The following is a 21,379-nucleotide window of genomic DNA, read 5'->3' as shown; positions in this document are numbered from 1 at the left end:
TAAATAATTCAATCCATTTCACAACAGCATTGTTTAAATTCTTTTATCAAAGAAGTTATTTTAATAAATCAGTGGAATGGTATCAATCAAAACTTTTAATTCCTCTTTTTAGCGCTTTTGAAGAGAAACTTCAGCTAGCCTAGAGATACTCTCTGCATCTTTTCAACTTTTCTGGGGATTCTCCAAAAATTAGTCTTAAAACTTGGCAAAAACTGGGTGTGTAATTCATACAACCGCTAGAGTTTTAAGAAAGAAGAGTTTTAGCTAAAAGTATCCAAAGATTGAATTGAAAAATCTAGGATTTTTTTTTCACCTGTTCTTCTACATGCTGCTTTTGCCTGCACAGGGAATCAAAGTCCAACCACCCTCTGCTGCCTTTCAGAAATAAACCCTTCACGCTGAACCACAGGCAACAAAACAACTCCCTGGCCTGGCTTCCAGCTTCAGGCCCTGCACAGACAGGTTCAGATAAATAATGAAAGCTATATACAGAGCTGGCAAGAGCACCACTGCACGTACCTCTCTTCACTTCTGCCCAAGTCCCTGACAGAGCATTAATACATCGTATCACAGCCTTAATATCTGAATGCCAAACACAGCTCCTGCTAAACCAAAATGCACTTGTACACAATGGCTGCATTCCAGCCTGGCCACTTCAGACTCTCATCTCATTTGCATGGGGGCAGGGGGGAATAGGACTTCACTCTTAGTATCCATCATAAATTACAAAAGTAATAGAAACATATAGATATGTAATTCTAATAGAGATATTTGTCTGTTTATTGGTTCCAACTTGGCAACAACTTTCTGGAGCAGAATCTATCTTTTATTGCTCAGTGATGGAGTGATTTCTTGCACTTGACCCATATCTATTGGCAAACATCACAACTTACTCAGCTTTGATAAATAAAGTTCATATTTGCCTCGTGCACTGGTTTCCCGCACAAAATTGGCACAAGTGCTACTGTGGAATCTGTGTGTTGTGCTTCCCAAACCACTACCATTTTTATCATCCACAATTTTAAAAGCAATTTCAACTATCTTCATGCCAGGTTTCCCAAACTCACTTTTTATTTAATTTTTCAGGATAGACAAGAGCCAACAGAGTCTCAAGGAAAGCACCAGCTCAGCTTAAGCAAAGACTGCTATCTACACATTCCACTCTGCAGGTGATAAAGGCAGTGTACAGCATGAGAAAGGTACCAGGGACAACCACAAATAAATCTGTGGGAAGCTACTGTCTCATTTGCTCCTTAAGGAAACCAAACATTGTAACAATCAGTAATACTTCTTCAGCCAGGTAATATCTTGCCATGTTAACTTTAACACAAATTCTACAAAATATTGCAGTGAAGTTCAACTATAAAGCAAAAGTGGTTTCATATTTCCTTTTTAATGTTTAAGAAAAGAAGAAGAAGAAGAAGAAAGAGACTACTAAACATAATATATTTTTGCAAAATAAAGGGTGAAGGGGGAGAGGGATTTCCTCCATAAACCAGTCTCTTAGTTTCAGTGGTGTTCAAAACGGTAGGCATCATCCATTCTTTTTCTCTCCATGCTGATAGAATTGATGCGTGAAACTAAATAGAGAGGCCCACATCAGAACCAGTAAAGATGACTCAGAAAATGAAAGCCATGCCTCTGCTGCAGCTCATAGAGGAAATTTGGAAACAATATAAAACCAAAAATAAAACAAATAAATACAAAAGCTTGAGTTAAAACAAAACCACATGTCTTGATGCTGTTCTCAAAGCAAAGTGAAAATATTTCTGGCTTGGGACAATGTTTTTTTATCATCTCCAAAGTAGTACATTAAAACTGTAAAAGGGAAAAAAAAAAAAAAAAAAAAAGAGCATTGAAGGCTCTTTGCCTTGAAAACATATGTGGATGAAAAATTATTTGCTTTGGAAATTAAACCCAAATAGTTTATACCTGCTGAGATTGACAGCACAACCTAGGATTTTCTGCTGGACAAACTGATAAACCTCACTCCAAAACCAGAGTTTTATGACAAAAGAAAGAGGTACAAATATGTTTTCTCCAGAAATCTCTCACGAAAATGTTGCATTTATACTTTGATTAGTCAAAGGAAAGAACTGTATTCACCAGGATGACACTAAGGGACAAACCTACCTACAACTGTTCTAGGGTTTTCTGTATCACTTGCAGCAGAGAATAGGAGCACCACCTGCCTCCCTGAGCGTGCCTCCCCACCACACACATGCAGAACCCTGCTTTAGCAGGGAGCTGCTGTTCCTCTGTAGAGGATGGGACAGGGCAGTGGTCATCTGTCTCCAGCAGCAGCCGCCAGTCTCGGGGGGGATAGCAGCCTGTCCTGGCAGCTGCTTGCTGGAGGCAGAGTGTGGGTTAGCAGCTCCTATCTGATAAGGCACAGGAGCTCACGAGGACTATAAGGCAGGGAGAAGGTTAATATGTGGAGAAAATGCAGCTTCTGCATGAGGCACAAAACTCGCCTTGAAACTTAAGTTGTCACCTCATCCCCTTCAGGTCCTTTCCCTTGACACGAAGGTCAAAGTCTTCCTTTCCCTTATTGCTTCTGACTGATGGTGACTTCCTTATTTTCCATCCTCCTCCCAAAGACAGAGACTGCTGCTGCTTGTGAGATGAGTCTGGTTTGAATAAAGTGTGAGGTCCTACAGGAGGAGGGAATCTTTATCATATCTTGCCCTTTCAAAGAGCACTCCCCTCCCTGAAGTACCACTTAAAGCCCTTCTGTCTGCACTGTCCTCTGCCTCCTCCGCAGTCCTCTCCCTCACTACTCCAAAATCTATGCTCTTGCATCAGCCCGACTGTGTTTGCCTGTGAAGATGTGATGCTGCCCAGCCATACACATTACCCTACATCCTTCCTGTGATAGCGTCGCAAGGGTCACTGAATACAATAACAGACAGCCGCTCCAGAAACAAGCAAAACAGAATGAGAGAAATATTTATCATCTCACAATTTCACCAAAGCACCTTACAGAAGTTTTACCCTAAGGAGACACCTACATCCCTCCTGGCTCTGTAAGGCACAAACACATGTACTAAGGTGATTTGCTGAGCTTCAGGACAAGACAGGTTTCCAGGGCACAGTCTGCTGCAGGCCATCATCCAGACTTTGGTCCTTCTCTGACACTTTTCTTTCAGATACATGAAAAATATCAGTTGTGCTGACTACATACCCATCTGACGGAATACAAGCAAGGAGTCAACACACAAAGGTTGGCAAAGCTTATCTAAACAGCAAAAATGCAAGCAACTTCCATATTCGCAGAAGGATTAAAGGCAAAGATTCTGAATTTTATTGTCATTAACAGCCAGAGTTCCTAATAATAAGAGCTCTAAGTACATCACCAAAGATCTAGGGATTAGACTGCAAACCTTTCAGGCCCTCATTATTTCTCACAGACCAGCAGACACATTTCTAAGTAACTTAACAGAAATGAAAAAAATATCCTGAAAAGTGCTTCAGTGTGGTTCAAAGATCCAGCTGCAGACTGCTGATATTGGCAGATAAGCAACGATTCATACACTGGTTTATGAATAACTAATAGAGCAACGATACAGTTGTTGTCAATGATACAGTTAGTTTAGAACTATGCTCTAATACATCACATATCATGGCCTTCCAATAAATGTACTGTACCCAGAAGACGCGCTCCTAAGCAAACTGTGGTCATGAAACGAGATGCTATGCCCCACCTGAAGCAGAGAGTGGTCCCTGTTGCAAAATGGTTAGAATCCAAGAAAAAAGCAATATGAGATACATTAAGTCTGTTAACAAGTTTTTTTGGCAAGGGAAAGCATAGAAGTTTAACTGCAGTGCTTTCTTAAATTTAATTACTCTGGATTTTTTAAACTACATTACAGTTATGTAATCAGACTTAAGTAAACCAATATGTTTTGCCATCTAATGCAAAGCCTTAATCTGAAGCAACGTGCTGTCAGATTTAAATACTTTTATTATTCACTGGCAGCATTTTAAATTCTCACTTCCTATTAGAAAGCCTGAAGATCAATAATGCTAAGGGAAGATGTACTGTCATTTAACATCTTCAAAACTAGGCCAAGCAACTGGAAGGCTTTCTGAAATCAAAAGCTCTTTCAGATAACACAGACTGAACTGATCGATGGTTGTGTATACTCTCCAGCATGTCCTTTTAAAAACAGTTGAAGTGATCAGATTTATAATGCAAAAAGCTTAGTAATCTACTAAATTGTTATTTTCAAGAACACTAGCCATCATCCATATTTCCTTTCCCTTTCCTTCACAAATTCTTACAAGAGATGACAAAAATTGAAGTCAGATTTTAAAAAAAACTTGCCTTTGAAATCAAACAAAAAAAAAGAAGAAAAAAAAAAAGGAAGGGAGGAAGAAATCCAAAAGATACCTGCATAGGTACATCTTCACATTACACTCAATGTGAATATATTGTGTCATTTCTAAAACTAACTCCATTTTTTTCTTTTATTTTCTTTGGCAACAGCTGATTATCTCAGATAAAGAACATTTTCTCCACAGCTTTAAACATTTGCATAATTATTAACTTTGGTGTCAAGCATTTAAATTTGTGGACTTAGTTTCAAGCAGAAAAGGAAATGGATTGTAAAAACTTCTGTACGTAAGAGCTTTCCTTATTAAAGAGTGGACTAGAAATAACTACATGGGGATGATTTCTTTAGTGGAGGAACTTGCAAACAAGGAAGAAATAACACGGAAAATAATGCTAGCCAAATTCAAATGTCGGTATAAAAAATTTCATTAAATACTAACAGTTAAATACTAGACCTTACATAAGAATACAGTGATTCACCTAGTACTCAAAATCCTTAAATCAGACATTTTTCTACAAACTATGCTCTAGACCCTTCAGAAAATGCTTACAGCAGGAATCACTTTTTCAATCTCTATTCCCATCTCTTCCGAGGAGGTCAAGATGATAAAAATTTCAGATGGTTACAAATTATTCTATCCCAAGAGGAGCAAAAAGTAATAGTAAGTAGCTACTTATTTTCTGCTAAAATCTTCCTGTGCAGAGTCCACACACCCTGTCAATATCCAAAGAAAGTGCCAAACGCTCCCCTCCAGCTCCACAGTAATGAATGCTGAATACTAAGTTATATATTTCACTCTCCACATATATAATGCCACCACTGCAATGATACCATGCCAGGAAAAAAAAATAATCTTACCCTAAATTTTAAAGATAGAATCAGGAACCAGAAATGCTGCTTTGCAAGACTCCTTATTTTATTATCTAAGATACTGATTTCACTGACCATACTGGGAAATTTCAAAGTCCGTAATTATCCCCACTTCTTCCTAAATTCCCATACACACAAACACACTCTAGTAAGAAAAAAAAAATTCTTCCTCTTTTTTTGTATCACTGGACTTCATTGCTTCTTTGGCAAATAAACACAAGAACACACCTAACTGCAAGCTTAGGAATTCTCATATTGGCTGAGAAAACCAACAGTGCAGAAAGATTAGATATTAATACAACTGTACTGATAATAAAACGCAAGGCTCTTCTTTACTAAACAGTATTTCTAATATTCAATAGATGGAAATGTTCGTAACTGTACAATCTCACAGCTTTTAGACTAGATTGTTTACGACCTCTATTTTTCACACAATACTAGTAAAATTACCTTCCATTGGATGAGTTTCTTAAGATGGATTTTGAACACCACAGAACAAACCTTTATCCAAGCAAGTGTTTAGTACCAAATTCTAAATTTCTTTTTACCCCATGTGAAAAACTCTTAAAAGAAGGTTTTATTTTATCACAGGCTGTAGAACACAGTTTAAAAATACAATAAACAACATGTTCAATAGTATCAACAATATTTAATATAACTCAATCCATAATCCTTTATTTTTATCATCCTGGGTTCTGAAAGTAGTGATACCTTCATGCACAGAATATTATGCACACTATGAATGACTGGTAGTGTTCTTAGATGAGTAAATTCATAGAGGTTTTGAGTAGCAAGAGTAATGCATAGAACTAGCATAAGGATCTTCTTCCATTATGTACTTACCTGCTTTTAGCAACCACTTTAATTGACAATACTGGGTCTGTAATAACGTTGTTTGACAATTAGAAGAAGGATTTTTCAGGTAGGGTGGGGTCAAAGGCAGTTGCTTTGTGAATTCACAGAAAACAACAAATTCATCAAAAACTGCTTTAGGTTTTAACTAGCCTAACAGCCTTAACTGGAAAGATGTTTTCTGCCAAACACAAGAAACTGGTCATCTTGGCAACAGCACTGTTCTGGCTTTACCCAGTAGCAAAGCTTTTGGCCCTGACGGCAGACAGAAACCAGTCCAAAGGAGAAGCAAAGGGCATCTCAGGAACTGTATGGTCATTGGAGTAGCTGGGGGAAAGGGAGTGGCAGGGAACTAAATTGAGCCTCCCCTCTCACTCCTAAACTACTAACTACTACTACTAACTCCTAAACAAATAACACTAGAGCTGGTCTGAGGATGAAAAATACCAATCATACTTTTCTCCCCTTTTATTCTTCTTTTTGAAACACACTTATCCTTGTCATGCCCATTTCGTTCTTTAGAGTCCACAACAAAGCAACAATTCAATTCAATCATAGACCTTCCTACAAATTAAAAGCAGTTCCAGTTATTACTGAACACCAAAGTTGATTAATATAATTGAACCATTTCCCATGCAAAGTTATTGTGAATTTACATACACAATGACCAGGCTTCCAAACTCCTACTTCCCATAAAGCACTCCTTAACAATACTCTGTTTGCACAAAGCCCATTGTTACACCCTTGATCATAACACCTGGAGCAACACAAAAATCCAAGTATAACGACACAAAACAGATGGTCACTACTGCGTTACTTGTACATTTCTTGCAAACAGAAAGAATGTGAACAGCTCATATGATCAAGAGAAAAGGAGTCCAGTTAGTTGAAAAAGAAAGTCGGAATTTGTTTTCTTTTTTACATTAAAACTATATAATTATTTCAGAATCTGCATACCATTTATAAATCATTTAATAAAGTAGACCATTAAATACAACTTGTAGACATCAGAAAATGACTAAGAGCTGTACAAGTATATTGAAATATTTAAGAATCCATTCCAGATGGGGAGTCAGAACCAGTTCTCAAATGCCCAAGCTCAGATGTTAAAAGAAAAATTTTATTTTCTGAATTGATCTTTTTGTGAATCTATAAACAAGATCCAGATCTCAAAAATAATTCTTCGTCACTGCTTCCAACTGAGACAGTAACACAAACAGAGAATTTCAGTGGGTTTCTACTAGATAAAGATTTAAAATTAGAAAGCCACTTCAAAAATTAATGAAACAGACATGATTCAGCACTACAAGGAAAAGTGGGACACTGGCCAATTTCAAGAGTTTGAAATCTTAACTGATTCTTTCTCAGTGCCTGCATAATGATATCATTCAATATCCAAAATTATTCCCTAATTTCGAATTACATGAAAGATTACACACTTACCATTAATCCATTTGGCTTCTGGATTATGAACTACGAACTCTTTTCTGAAGAGATCTTCCAAGGACAATCTGGTTTCTGATGAATTTGCAAGTTCATCTAAAATAAACGTAACAAGACCATTTTAGATAGTTATTAAATACAATCTATTCAGTGTCATTCATAAAACATTGGAATTACAGATCCAGAATACATAGTTCAAAGGTCCTGTCAAAATCAATAACAATACCTTGCTTTTTTTTTTTTTTTTTTTTTTGCTACAAGAAAATGTTTCCTTTTTCTTTAGTAAAGCTTTGGAAAACAAAGCATTGGTACCTTATATACAGGACACCTGAAGGATGTAGTGCTTGGCTATTTCCTATACTGGAACTGTAGTGGCAGAGCTCCTGCTTCCCCACCACAAGAAAAGTCTACAAACCAATACAAAAAATTTCCTGAAAGCCAAAGGATGTAGGCCACATTGACCACCTATACAGACAAAAACTAAGTAAAATACTTTGGTAAATAAATTTGGAACCAATTCCACCTACTCCAAAAACTAAAATGTGGAGAAAAAAAATATTTCTATATGCACATTTTATAGTCTGTGGTTGCTCTATAGCGATAAGCACAGCGTAACATTTGGCTAACAGCCTTGTTTTTTTTTCACAAACGTGACAGAACCTGGGAATATTGTGCTTCTGAACATTAGCCAACGTTGACTTTCAAAGCAAAAAAATAAGTTGCCAGCTCCAAAAATAATCTCCATGCTTCAGAAAAGGAAAAAGAAGCTCTGCTAAATTCTACTTCTCTTGACACTAACACATGAAATCAGAAGGACTATTAAAGCAAAAGTTTTGCTGTCAAAACAATTTCCAATGAATAGTCACTGAGAGCGGCTATGCACTTCACCTAACTGCTTTAGGCTATTTAAAAAGCCGCTGCCGAAACTGCATTATGTTGCCTGTGCACTAGCAAAAATATGCACCTATGCACTTCCTACACAATCAACAAGACAGATGTCCAATCAAGTCTTTTAATAACTTTATTATTATTGGATACGTTTGCCATAGACTACTGCAGTATTTCTGTGCTCTATGAGCTTTTCCTTCCAACATGTCAGGCATCTACCTTCTCTACAAGCAGACTTTTTGTTAGTCAGATTTTGTCCTCACAGATTGCTGATACTAAACAGTGTTGATGATGACAGACTCTTTTAGAAAAGGAGTATCTAGAATCACAGCAGTCAAGGAGCAATCCTGTTATCCTTACGTCAACCCAATATGTTAGCAGCACATTTTAACACATAAACGTGCTTTGTAAAGGCTGTATTACGTAATACGTTTCAGATTAAAATATGACCCCTTCACAATGAATAAAGTCAATCATAGTTTTGTTATTGGTCTTTAGTCAGGCAAATTTCTCAATTAGAGGCCCAGCTGAAAGCTTACTGGAATCAACAACTATATGATTTTTGTGCCTTTCAATGTCAGCGCTGCCTGCTGCAGCCACTTCAGCTAGTATTTATACTATGCATCCTTGCTGTATCAAAAAGAAACTCCTTTTTAATGCACAGCATAAGTTTCTGATAGACACAAGGCCATCACAGTTGCTCACTCCATGGCACTGCTGCACAATGCACGCACCTTCCTCCCAGGTCTCAGCAGGGCACCAGTAAGCACTTAGTCACTGTAATCAACTCTTCTTGCACTTCACGTCTTATAAGACTAAGCATGCAGAGTTGTTCAAATCCACTCTCATAAGACAAATGTTATAATCCTTAAATAAGCTTTTTGCCCTCTTCCTACCGTCCAGGAATCAAAGTAGTCTGTTTGGGGGTGGTGGGGGGGTGTCAGTCTCCAAGTCCAGCATGGGACACAATATTCCACTTGCAGTCTTACTAGAGCTTTAGAGCATAGTAACATTATCTTTCCTGATTTATACCTAATCCCTCTGTTTACTCATCATGGGACCTTGTTAGCTCTTGCTCCTGACACACAGAGTTTTTATCTTCAAAGCAAGCACAAGTTGTTATATATGCTATAGTCAGCTCCACAAATGCATACCCCATCTTAAAAAAGCTACTTCTAATTTAACAGCATCAAATACTGTGTTCTTCATATAACTATTTTCCCCTTTCTCCATCACCTTGCTGACTACCTACCCTCAACAAGCTGTTTTCCACCACCTATTTTGATTCAACACACCCTGGTCCTGATGCTCTTTGTGATCCCAAAAGGATTCCCCTTCCAACCTTTCTCGAGTTTGTATCTATTTATTGTGACCCTTTATATCCTGCCAGTTTGTGAACTATCAATCAAGCTCACACAAGCTGTTATGTTGCCAAGAGCTGTCTTACCTAAGACAGTTTAGTTTTCACACATTTTATTTGTTATTAACTGTTTTAATAAAAAAAAAAAATCTCTAAAAAATACATCAACTGTGTAAGAAAAGCTATTAGAGAAGAAAGGTACACCAGCTCTTCTCTCTGTCTTCTAATTAACATGCCTGCCAAGTAACCTTGATACAAATTAGATTTTAAAGTAACTTTTCAAATTGCTGTTAATATTGCTAAACTCAAAGAAACTGGCATTTTAAAGACTCTTCACTAGATGTTTGAAAAGTAATTTTTTTTCTAACGCTGAAGTCATTACCAAAATAGAGCCTTGTTTGTAATCCTGGACACTAGCTTTCCACTATCAGTATTGTAGGAGGAGAAGACCAGGCCTGAGACCATCGAAGGAACCTGAAGGTTCCCTAAGTCCATGGGACCTGGTGAGATGCACCTGTGGTTCCCGAGGGAACTGGCGGAGGAAGTGGCTAAGCCACTATCCATTGTATCTGAGAAGTTGTGGCAGTCCAGTGAAGTTCCCACTAACTAGAAAAGGCAAAACAGAACCCCCATTTTTAAAAAAGGAAAAAAAAGGAAGACCCAAGCAGTTATGGGCTGGTCAGTCACCAATGTGCCTGGCAAGATCATGGAGCCGATCCTCCTGGCAACTGTGGTAAGGCACATGGAAAATAAGGAGATTATTGGCGGCAGTCAGTACGGCTTCACTAAGGGCAACCCGTGCCTGACAAATTTGGTGGCCTTCTATGATGGGCTTACAGAATTGGTATATAAGTGAAGAGTGACTTGACGTCACCGTCCTGGACTTGTGCAAAGCATTTGACACTGTCCTGTGCGACATCCCTGTGTCTAAGCTGCAGAGGCATGGATTTGAGGGACGGACCCCTTGGTGGATAAGGAATTGGCTGGATGGTTGCACTGCACTCAAAGAGCTGCAGTCAACGGCTCGGTGTCCAAGTGGAGAGCCGTGACGAGTGGTGTTCCTCAGGGATCAGCATTGAGACCTTCGCTGCTTAACATCTTTATCGGCAACATGGCCAGTGGGATCAAGCGCGCCCTCGGCAAGTTTGCCGCTGGCACCAAGCTGTGTGGTGCAGGAGACGCATTGGCAGGAAGGGGTGCCATCCAGAGGGACCTTGACAAGCTTGAGAGGTGGGCCCAAGCGACCTCATGGAGTTCACCAAGGCCAAGTTCAAGGTCCTGCACCTGGGTCGGGGCAATCCCAAGCACAAACACAGGCTGGGAAGAGGATGGGTAGGAGAGCAGCCCTGATGAGAAGGACCTGGGGGGACAAGAAGCTCAACATAGCCTGGCAATGCGCATTTGCAGCTCAGAAAATGAACGGTGTCCCGGGCAGCATCAAAAGAAGCGTGGCCAGCAGGTCAAGTGAGGTGATTGTCCCCCTCTACTCCGCTCTCATGAGACCCCACCTGGAGTACTGCGTTGAGGTCTGGGACCCCTGAGATAAGAAGGACATGGACCAGTTGGATTGAGTCCAGAGGAGGCCACGAAGATGATCAGAGGGCTGGAGCACCTCTCCTGTGAAGACAGACTGAGAGAGTTGGGGTTGTTCAGCCTGGAGAGGGAAGGCCTTATAGTAGCCTTCCAGTACCTAAAGGAGACCTATAAGAAAGCTGGAGAGGGACTTTTTACAAAGGTATGTAGTGGTAAGACAAGGGGCAATGGTTTTAAACTGAGAAAGGGTAATTTAGACTAGATATAAGGCAAAAATTCTTTACTTTGAGGGTGGTGAGGCACTAGCACAGGTTGCCCAGAGAGGCTGTGGATGCTCCATCCCTGGAAGTGTTCAAGGCTTTTAGCAATGAGGTCTAGTGAAAGGTGCCCCTACCCATGGCAGGGGGGTTGGAACTAGATGATCTTTAAGGTTCCTTCCAACATAAATGATTCTATGAAGTACTTGTTTTATTTTAAAGGTGCTGCAATTTTCCAATTTATGTTTATTACCATGTTACCAAACAGCCTACTATCATTCATTTTCATTTACAACTTTATTTACTTATTACTTGAAGGAGTAGTATTTCCAATGTCTTCACACCATTTCACATGGATTTCTGTATTTCGATCTGAAATAATACATATTTTCTATAGAAAATCAATACCGATTAAAGAAGATACAATATCAAATGTTAAAAACTAAATGGCTACCTTTTAAGTATACATCAAACTACAGTTCAACAACTGGTGTGTATTTACTGAAAATAACAAACCTGCTTGTGCTTACTAAACTAGAACACTGCAAAAGTAGAAATTAATAGCTTTGTTATTTTGCATGAGTTTATACGATATTATTTTTGCAGATTAAAAGCAGTCTAAACACCTTATAAAATTTACCTTTATACTTGGCAAATAATAAATAAACTACACTACATCATTATCAGTTTTAACTCAAATGCCTTACTGTCACTTCTGAATTAAGTTTTAACACTAGAAATTAGCATAAAGCCATGATGTTAAATGCCATCTGAAAAGTGGAAAACCACCACTAGTAAACTGTATGCAATCTAACAGGTATATCATTATATCAGGGAATTAGCACAGTTTGTATTATATTTGCATGAAAAAGGAAAAACAATATGCCAGCAAGTAGTCAGATATCCAAATTTTTTTGCTGATTTACAGCAGTTACAGGGAGCCTATATCTGAATCTTCTAGTAATAAACCTCCACTTCAGTAAAAAACTATTTTTAATTTGCTTTCTATTCATTTAAAAGTAGCATGAGAGATGGTGTGGAGGGGTCGGTCCCAATCCTGTTCTAAACAGAATATTTATCTATTGGACGTAATCCAAACGGATTCTCTTCCTAGAGCTTTACTGTACTCAATTTTAAAAAAAGCATTTTCTGTCAGTTTGGCTGACCTAAATGTTCCTTAAAGGAACTTTTCTGCAAGCTGTTGTTCTTCTCCACCCACCCCCCCATGAAGAGATGGCAAAGGAAACTCCGAGTTTGCTTTGAGTTTATGATTAGAGTCACATGCCACTTTGCTCAGCAGTAATTACCCTGTATCAGCATGCACTGTTTAAATGCTAACATCACTATCTCAGTTAAGGAGTCCCACATAAAACATTTGAGTCTGTCACACCTTCAGAAACTGTTAAGTTAATATGAAGGTAGAGCTAATGTCATCCCCAGAATGAAAAGCAGCCTTAAGTGTTGTGGCAAAACACCTGAACAAGGGTGACAATGACTGTACAAATCTTACACTGTTCTTAAATGCTTTTTCATACAAAAGCTTTCAGCTGTTAATACTTCCAATTGAGTGTTTCTCAGTTTTGAAATACAGAACAACAGTAGTTGATCAGATAGGTCTTCAGATAACTCCTACAATGCGGAACATACTGTTATGATGCAAAGCACAAAAACATGCTGATTTAAAAGGCAGGAGTGAGGCACTAATGCCAGAAAATCTACCTATGAGCGTTTCAGGATGTGCAGATATGTAAAAAAACTTCAAAAACATGAAATAAAATAAAACCAGAACAAGAAAGATACCTGTTTTATATTTGTACTAACTTACAAACCAAATGATGGCATCTCATAAACAGATCTTTCTGTCTCTGCCCTGGCCATTAATTCCCAATATAAAGTAAATTATGAATATAGGATTACTCCCAAGGTATTTTCTTCTTTGGCTGTCTCTTAAACACTTCTCTAGAAGTTTTCTCCAAATACCACACAAAAGTCACTAGATTCATAATTAAATTGTCCCCAAGGACAGACAGGTTTCTATTCTGAAACTCCAAAGTTTTTCCACATTCCAGTCCCTTACTCTAACACCAGTAACCTCATTCTTTGGTGTCTTCATGTACTTTATCATTGCAATTATCTAATTGTGAAGAAAACTAGCAGGGATACTTGCTTCCAAGCCTTCTACTCCCAGATGCAGAGCAGTGTAGCAATTTGTATTCACTGGGTGCAATGGACATTTTTTTTTTTTTTACATACTCCTTAGTCCACAAAGGTTCACAGAGAGCTGTTGAGCCCCAACAACTGGTTACAGGGCTGGGAGTCCATTCAGACTCTACCACTAATCTCTTACACTACTGATGGTCACACTACATTACATATGGTCTTCCATCTTTCCAACTCCTTGTTGAGAACACCAATACATTTATACAGTCTCTGAGTATTAGCATAGATGAAATGCAACATATAGGGAACCAAAATATTACTAATATTGTTGGTACAATTTATTAAAACCACAACTGTCTTTGCAACACAGATATTTACTTTAACAGAAGCTAAGTTATTAGTAGGTCAAAATACATCTCTTCTTTCAAGACAGTTCCTGCTTAGTGTTGTATATTGAAGTTGTATTTCATGTAACAAAAAACACCGAGAAATAATATAAAGAATTTCCATTTAGTTTTAATATTGCTTGTACCTTTAGAGGAAGCTAAAGCCTCTTTGAAGCCTTTTGCATATAACTTCCACAGATGTTCTAAAAGTTTGTTACCATACAGAAGCATTGATTCCGCCTATTAAAAAAGGGCATGAAAGCTGTTGCTCAAAGTTCGAGTGAAGTCAAATGACAACTGTTAAAGTGTACAGAGACCTAAAAGTTTCTTACATTGTGGACAAGCCAGTGTATAAGTATTTGTAGGCAAAAGAGATAATTTCTGTTGGATTTGGCATATCAGTAAATACACTTCTGCCTCCACAAAACTTTCAACAAAACAGTCAGGCTTCTGAGCAACTATCATCTGAAATTATTATCATCGCCATAAAAAGAAGCAGCATGATATACAGTGTTTAGGGGAATTTACATGAAATCTAAAAGGCACCCATCAGTACAGGCAGAACTAAAAAGGGAAAGAAGTCTCAAATGCTCAAAATAGCATTAGAAATTAAAAGCAATGCACTCTGAACTATCCCAAGTATTTCAAGGACAAAATTCTCACTATTGCACAAAACATCTTAATTCAGATCTATTATATTTTATGAAAAAAATTGGCAAAACCAAGTATTTATAATAACAGATTGGTAGCAGCTCAGAACTGAGCATCTTGCAGCAGCCAAAACTGTCTCCCAAGTTTTTCCTCCCCCTGAATGCTAGACATCCCAGTGATCTTACATATACTGAGGACCAGATAACTTCAGGTATAGTGCTTAGTACCAGCACAGTATCAAAATATTTACTTTCAAAAACATATTAATTAATCATAAAGTAAAGGGAGAATAGCACTAATTAGGATCAAAACCAGGAAAGTAGCTGTCCTATAATGTACCTCCAAAGCTTTCTTTGGTAAGCATTTGCAACCTGCAAGAAATCCCAGTTTTACAGACCTAGATCATTTTGGGAAAAAGGTTTTTATTTATATCAAGCTCTACAGTCTCTATGGGATATCTTGGAGCATCTGACAGAACTAGTTTTTCACTCGCATGACCTGAACTGAAATGTAGGTCCCAGCTTACATCAAGTTTTCAAGCAAACTCTCTGGATTTTTAAAACAGCCTCAGAGACATTGTAATTCACTGAGCTTTTTTTAATATTTTAAAAAAAAAATTAACATTTCCCTTAGTTGTTTATTCTTTTTTTCCATGAGTGCCTTCAAAGACTACAATTTATCATCATGAATAATTCTATATAGATATGAGTCAGAACCGATGTTTATTATTGTGGATTCCAGCGTAACACCTTTGAGATTTTACAAGCTTTAAAAAAAGGTACCTCTCCTTGAAAAGAAAAAGTCTTCTGTCTTAAAGCGTACCAGGATACACCACAATTTGCCCTCAACATCTGTTTTTTATTATTCCTTGAAGAAAGTGCTGTACACTGAGATTACAGCAGCACAACTTTGCTTTTATTTTTCTCAAAATGTTCTAAGTGGAAATAAGCAAACAATCATTTCTTTATCATTCCTTGGACAGCACCATGCATATGCAGTAGATATTTATACAAAACAGAGGAAGCAGAATAATCCATAGTATTCCTATATACTCTCCCCAGCTGTCTCACTCCTTTTGACAAGTAAAGCTTTTTGATCCTTTTCCATTCAGTCTCACCACCCTCCTTTCAAGCAGCAGCAGTCTACTACTGTACTTGCTCATGCACAGACCCACCCAGCTTCCCTTGATTTCATCCAGCAGCTAAATTGTCTGGAACCATTATTTAACTAAGTAGTACTTCATTAACCTTTTGGTTTACACAAACTGGGCACTTGCATGGCAGAATATTTGCAGACCAATGCTTACTATCTAGGCTTGCCACCCAAGTTAGGTACTTTACATTAAAATTTTAAACGTGACCAAAAGATATCAAAGATATTTTTTATTTAAAACTTGTGCAGTGCTTCCTGCTCTTAGGTTTCTAGACATAGTTAAACAGTTGCTGTCCCAGCAATAAAAAGAAAATCTTTAGAAAAATAACCCAGACCAAATTAGACAACACCTAAGCATAATTATTTTGTATGTTTGACTGCTTGTCTATTGCTTGCCCTCACCCTTGGGTTTTTTCCTCTGTAACTGAACCATTCCCCTCTTTGTTTTTGAGAGAAAGAAAAAGGGATAAGCTTGTGCATGTACATATGAAAGATGCGCACTTCTGATTCAGTGAGAAGTTTCATTCTCAGTATTAGTTTTCATGACATACAGCCTTCTCTTAGCTCATCTGTGAAAACCAAGACACAAATGACAAAATCTTAAAGTCAGCTCACACCCGCTGAGGCTAATGAGGATTGCTTGTAGCCATCTCAAGGCTGACACAATCCCAAGGCCCTATTGCCAAAGCAAAATGCTTCTACTCCACAAGGGTTCTGGTAACTCCCGAGTCCCTACAGGCACCAAATTTATATTAGCCAGAAGTTAAAAATGCTGAAGAGCAAGAGATACTTTAACATTTATATGTCATTTTAACAACTGCATTATGAATCATTATGAATCACACCTTCAGTAAGATAAAATAAAGAAGTAGGTTACCTGGGGTTAAAAGAATGACAGACATAGTGATGAGTGAACAAACAACTAGAATCACCAGCAGCGCAATAGCAATTCCCTTCCAGTTCCTCTGCGGAGGGCTGTTACTTCCAAGTTCCTACAGGAATGGAAAAAAATAAAATAAAAGGAAAAAGACCATGTTTCATAATCATATATTTCTAGAACTATTAGCGATAGGAAAATTGCTTTAAGCATAGTCATAATCACAGCATGGGAGGTGATCGTGATCCCTCCCCTCTCAACAGTACACAGAGTCATCCAAAGGTGTGTAACTCTTATGTTTTTTTAATAGATATCTCTCTTTTTTTAAATATATATATGTAATTTTATACCCTTAAGAGACAATCAAATGAGCTTATACAAGCTGTCCAAAATATGACTGGTGTTAAAATGCGCTGAACATAAACTTCGGGACAATATCAACTGGCAGTTTATAAGATAATTACAGAAATGAAATTTAGCAATTTACAGTAATTCTACCTAACGTGGTATGGACCATAAAGGTTTAAATACACATCCTTTTTAATGTACACTATTAAACTTATTTGTAATAGAAAACATTTACAAAACTGCCTGAGGCTCCAAGTGTTCCATCTGAAGCTACACAGCTCTTCTTCTCTATACAGCAGTTAACTGTAAACTGCTCCCCTATTACTTATAAAAAAGCAACAGTGGCTTGTAACAAATGTTAAATGAATGCTTCTGTAACTAGTTGTACACTTAAACCTAAGTTCTCTGTGGTTACATGCTTATTGTTACATGCCTATTAACTCCAGCAGGCAGGCGCCATTTAGGTTTGTCGGTAGCAGCAATGCATTCCCTGTGTTTGTGGCACAGTTTGAGACACGTAAACGTCTACCAACAGAATGACAAAAATAGTACAACTGTTTCATACAATCCTAACTCTCACAGAAAGCAGTATTTTTTCTATCTATGGCTGGCAATCATAAATGTTTCTCTGCCACAGTTACCCATGTCTATAGTATCTCAAAATTAAATCTCTGTGAAAAGGCTCTCTGTGAAAAGAAACCTGGGAGGGACTTCTCAGAAGATCTCACTTCAGCCTACCTACAAAGCTGCGTTATGTTGCACAAGTGCCCCACAATCTACACATGCTTCCACAAAGCTCCAACTAAATTCCAGGTGGGGTAAAAACCCACAGGCTTTAGCCCACACTTGCCCTTGAAGACACCACCACATAAAAGCCTCTCTCCCTCCTCAGGACCTGCCGCCATAATGTACAGCAGCAGAGCCCTGCAAGGCTGCCTCTCCACTGAATGCATAGGGAGCAACTGCCACGAAAGATGAGACTACTTGGAGTCTCCTATTTAATCTGTTATCCTGGGTTTGTTAATCTTGCAAAGTACACAGCAAGGATATTCTTTCATCTTTCCCCTTTCTGCTGGATAAAAGGGCAGAGGAACTGGGGCAGCTCTGCCACCTCACCCATCTTGTGCTATGGGGGGGACTAAGGTGCAGGAAGGCACCTCCTCCTACATTTTATAAGCTTCCAAAGGCACATTAATACCTTTTCACATAAGGATTATTTCATTTTGGTTGTCAATTATAAATGAGTGTAAAATGGAGATTTCTTAACAACAGAAAATGACAATTTCCTTATGCCTTCCTGGCACGTGTATGCCACCTCAGCCCCACATATCACCCAGAACAGCATCTCTAACAGTGTGTTGGGGTTTTTTAACCTCTCAACTGCTTATTTCTACACAGTTTCCCTCCCTAGTCCTCTTTTCCAGGAAACATATGGGGAATTCCCCTCTGCAGACCCTAAGCAATATCACAGGGGAAGTCTCACAGCAGCCCTCAGCCCGCCACAGCTCTAACATGGCTGCCGCCTGCCAGCCCCCATGTTCCTGCCTGGCCTGGGCCTGGCTGAGCTGGCTCATTTTTCAGATTTCTAGCCTCACCAGAGGAAATGTAGCTAGCCTGTCTACTCAGTCTGAATCCTAGGCCACAGCTGGTCTTCACAGGATCAGCCCCCTCACCTGACAGATGTTAAGCCTTCCCCTCCCCGCAGCTGAAGCCAGCTGAAGCCTAGTGGTAAATGGCCACCAGCCAGCCTGGGCTGCTCTCAGTCCTTCCCTCCTGGTGGCTGTGTGATTAATTGTACTTTTTTATTATTACAAAAACCTGCTCTTTGGTGTTGATGCTGATTGAATAGCAGATAACAGATGACATTCAACTACAGCACACAGAGGGAAATTATTGAGGACAGTTGCAACCCTGCATTAGCAGGCAGTCCCTCTCAGACTTAACTCCGCAGCTTTCCTGGGGATCACCATGCAGCAGAAGCCTGATTACAACAACCAACAATGCATCTTTGGTGCCCATATTTGTTTTACTGAAGTTCAGGATTCCCCTCTTCGGCAAGGCAGGGGAAAAACAATGGTGTAAGCAGGAACTCCTAGCATCCCCCTCCTTTCCCCATCCTGTTGCTCCTATTTCCCAAGCCCTTGCAAACCTACTTGCTACCCTCGTTTTCCTCATCTCTTTCTGATTCATTCCCACCTCGTTAAACACTAATTACCATAGCAACTTCCTGACTAGCCTTAAAGATGGTTGGTGTTCAAGGCCTGTATGATGGCTTCACAAGCCCCTCTGGTGGGCCCTGGCCACGCTGACATTGCAAGGTTGCCTAGCCTTTTCACAGAAATACAAAACTTTTACATCCTGCTTGTAAGCTCAGGTACAAGAATTATTTCAATGTTCATAGGACAGTCTAGAAAACAAAGTTATTCGAGACAGTATAAATCTTATTCATATGATGCTTAACAGAATCCAATTAGAACTAGCAGCTCATACAAGCAAGTGGCAGTGAGAAAACAGTAGTTACCCTCAGAGAATCATGAAATCCTGTTCCAAAGGATTGACTTAAAAAAACCCAGAAGCTGGACAACTTGATGAATGTACCAAGTCCTCATTATTCAGAAGGTTCCTCTCTGCAGACATGAATACTGTTCGGTTTTTAAAAATAAAGCTACATTTTAAATACTTCTACAAATTTTTGCAAGGAGAATATCAAACAGATGAATCTAGTATTAAGCATACAAAGCTTACTGGTACCCTCTGTGAAAAAGGGAGCTTGAGCTAGCTGAAACTCTTGGCAACTGGCATAAAAAGAAGGACTTATCTCTGACCAAGTAAAAATTAAGTACTTGACATTAGTATTTGGACAAAATTTAGGAATTGTTCCAAATTATATAGATTAGATGTTATTTAAATGTTATGATGATGTTTAGATACTGGGTGACCACCATCTGGTAACACATTTGTGAAGTTAATGTACACTAACAAAAAAGATTTGATGAAATGTTAGAAAAATTACTCTAATAGGTGAATTCATAGTACAACAAATATCAAGGACGTCTCCAGCCAACTTTATGTTATGCAATGCAACTCTTGGGACTATAACCTACAAAGTTTTAAAATACAATAAGCTGCTCTTTTTCAACAATATAATAATTTTAGCCTTGCACTACTTTTCAAAACAATCATAAGCAAAAGGCAGTTAAATAGATTTTTAGACCGTGTATCAGTGGCAAGACAGAAGCTCTTTTTGAGTATGACAAGAAGATAGACGTATTCAAGAGGAAACATCATAGAGAGCAATACAATGAGAAGCTTTTGACATCATATGGTTTCCCCATAACTAACTGCTAACTGGCACCTAACAACAATGAACACACAGATGGAGATTTAAGGATCTAATCTTCTAAATAGGCTCTTCCATTAATGTGGTTTGAAAAAATATCAACTTTTGAATATGATGGTTTATATATAATACTATCTATAATGTTATTATAGTATTTTACAGTCTAATGAATCAGAAAACGGCTGCTCAAAGCATAATACAATTGCAAGATTTCTCATTATTTAAAGTACCTTTTTCACAAACCATTTAATTGCATTGTAGCCAAAAACAATTCTTAAGTAACACATATTTCTGAATGCAGTTTGTGACTGAGTAATACCCTACTAAAACACAGTCACAAAGAGAAAAATCCATTCTACTGAATATACAAAAAACCTGTACGCCAATGTTATAGAACCTAATGCTTTTGGCCTGTTACTGCCAAATGCTAAAGACCACATTTTACCATGAGCTTTTAATCAGTGAATTCAACATATGCAACTGAAGGGAGATTCCAGCCTAAAAGCTAAACTTTCTGCTCTGTGATTGTTGCCATGTAATCTCTGTTGAAAAGACCCCTAAAAAGAAAAGGCATAATTTGCTGCCAGACTGGTTTTACAAAAACAGGTATTACATGGCATTACAGAGGCTGCAAATAGCATAATTAAGTGATCACAGCAGAATTTTGCAGTAGTAACCACAAGAAAGGCTTAAACAAAAATGTGTAGGGCCTGGATGTGAAAGGGATGATAGGTTGAGGCTGTCACAGGCGAGCATGAGTCAATTTCAACCTTTCAGCATCCCTCTATGCTGGATCCCACTCCCCACTGTAAAACAAAATATTTCAGAAGGAAATGCTGAAAAGCTACGTCCAGCAAATACACAAAGCCAATATAATTCAAATATGCTGAAACATTTTTCTCTCTCCTTTTCTAGGCAGATTGCT

General features: G+C 38.4%; 1 protein-coding gene across 2 annotated transcripts in view; it reads right to left on the bottom strand.

The window, feature by feature from the left end:
* Positions 1-21,379, bottom strand: part of DPP10 (dipeptidyl peptidase like 10) — a 550,146-nt gene that overhangs the window by 221,309 nt on the left and 307,458 nt on the right. For both annotated transcript variants that reach the window (XM_040604442.1, XM_040604441.1), the window contains exons 2-3: positions 16,767-16,881; positions 7,503-7,598 (exon numbers count right to left, since the gene is read on the bottom strand). In XM_040604442.1, coding sequence (XP_040460376.1) covers positions 7,503-7,598; positions 16,767-16,881 — 211 coding nt within the window. The remainder of the gene's footprint in view (positions 1-7,502; positions 7,599-16,766; positions 16,882-21,379) is intronic.

This window comes from Falco naumanni, chromosome 8, assembly GCF_017639655.2.
Source record: "Falco naumanni isolate bFalNau1 chromosome 8, bFalNau1.pat, whole genome shotgun sequence".
Taxonomy (NCBI): domain Eukaryota; kingdom Metazoa; phylum Chordata; class Aves; order Falconiformes; family Falconidae; genus Falco; species Falco naumanni.
The sequence above is the reverse complement of the archived record's forward strand: the minus strand, read 5'-3'. Positions and strand labels throughout refer to the sequence as shown.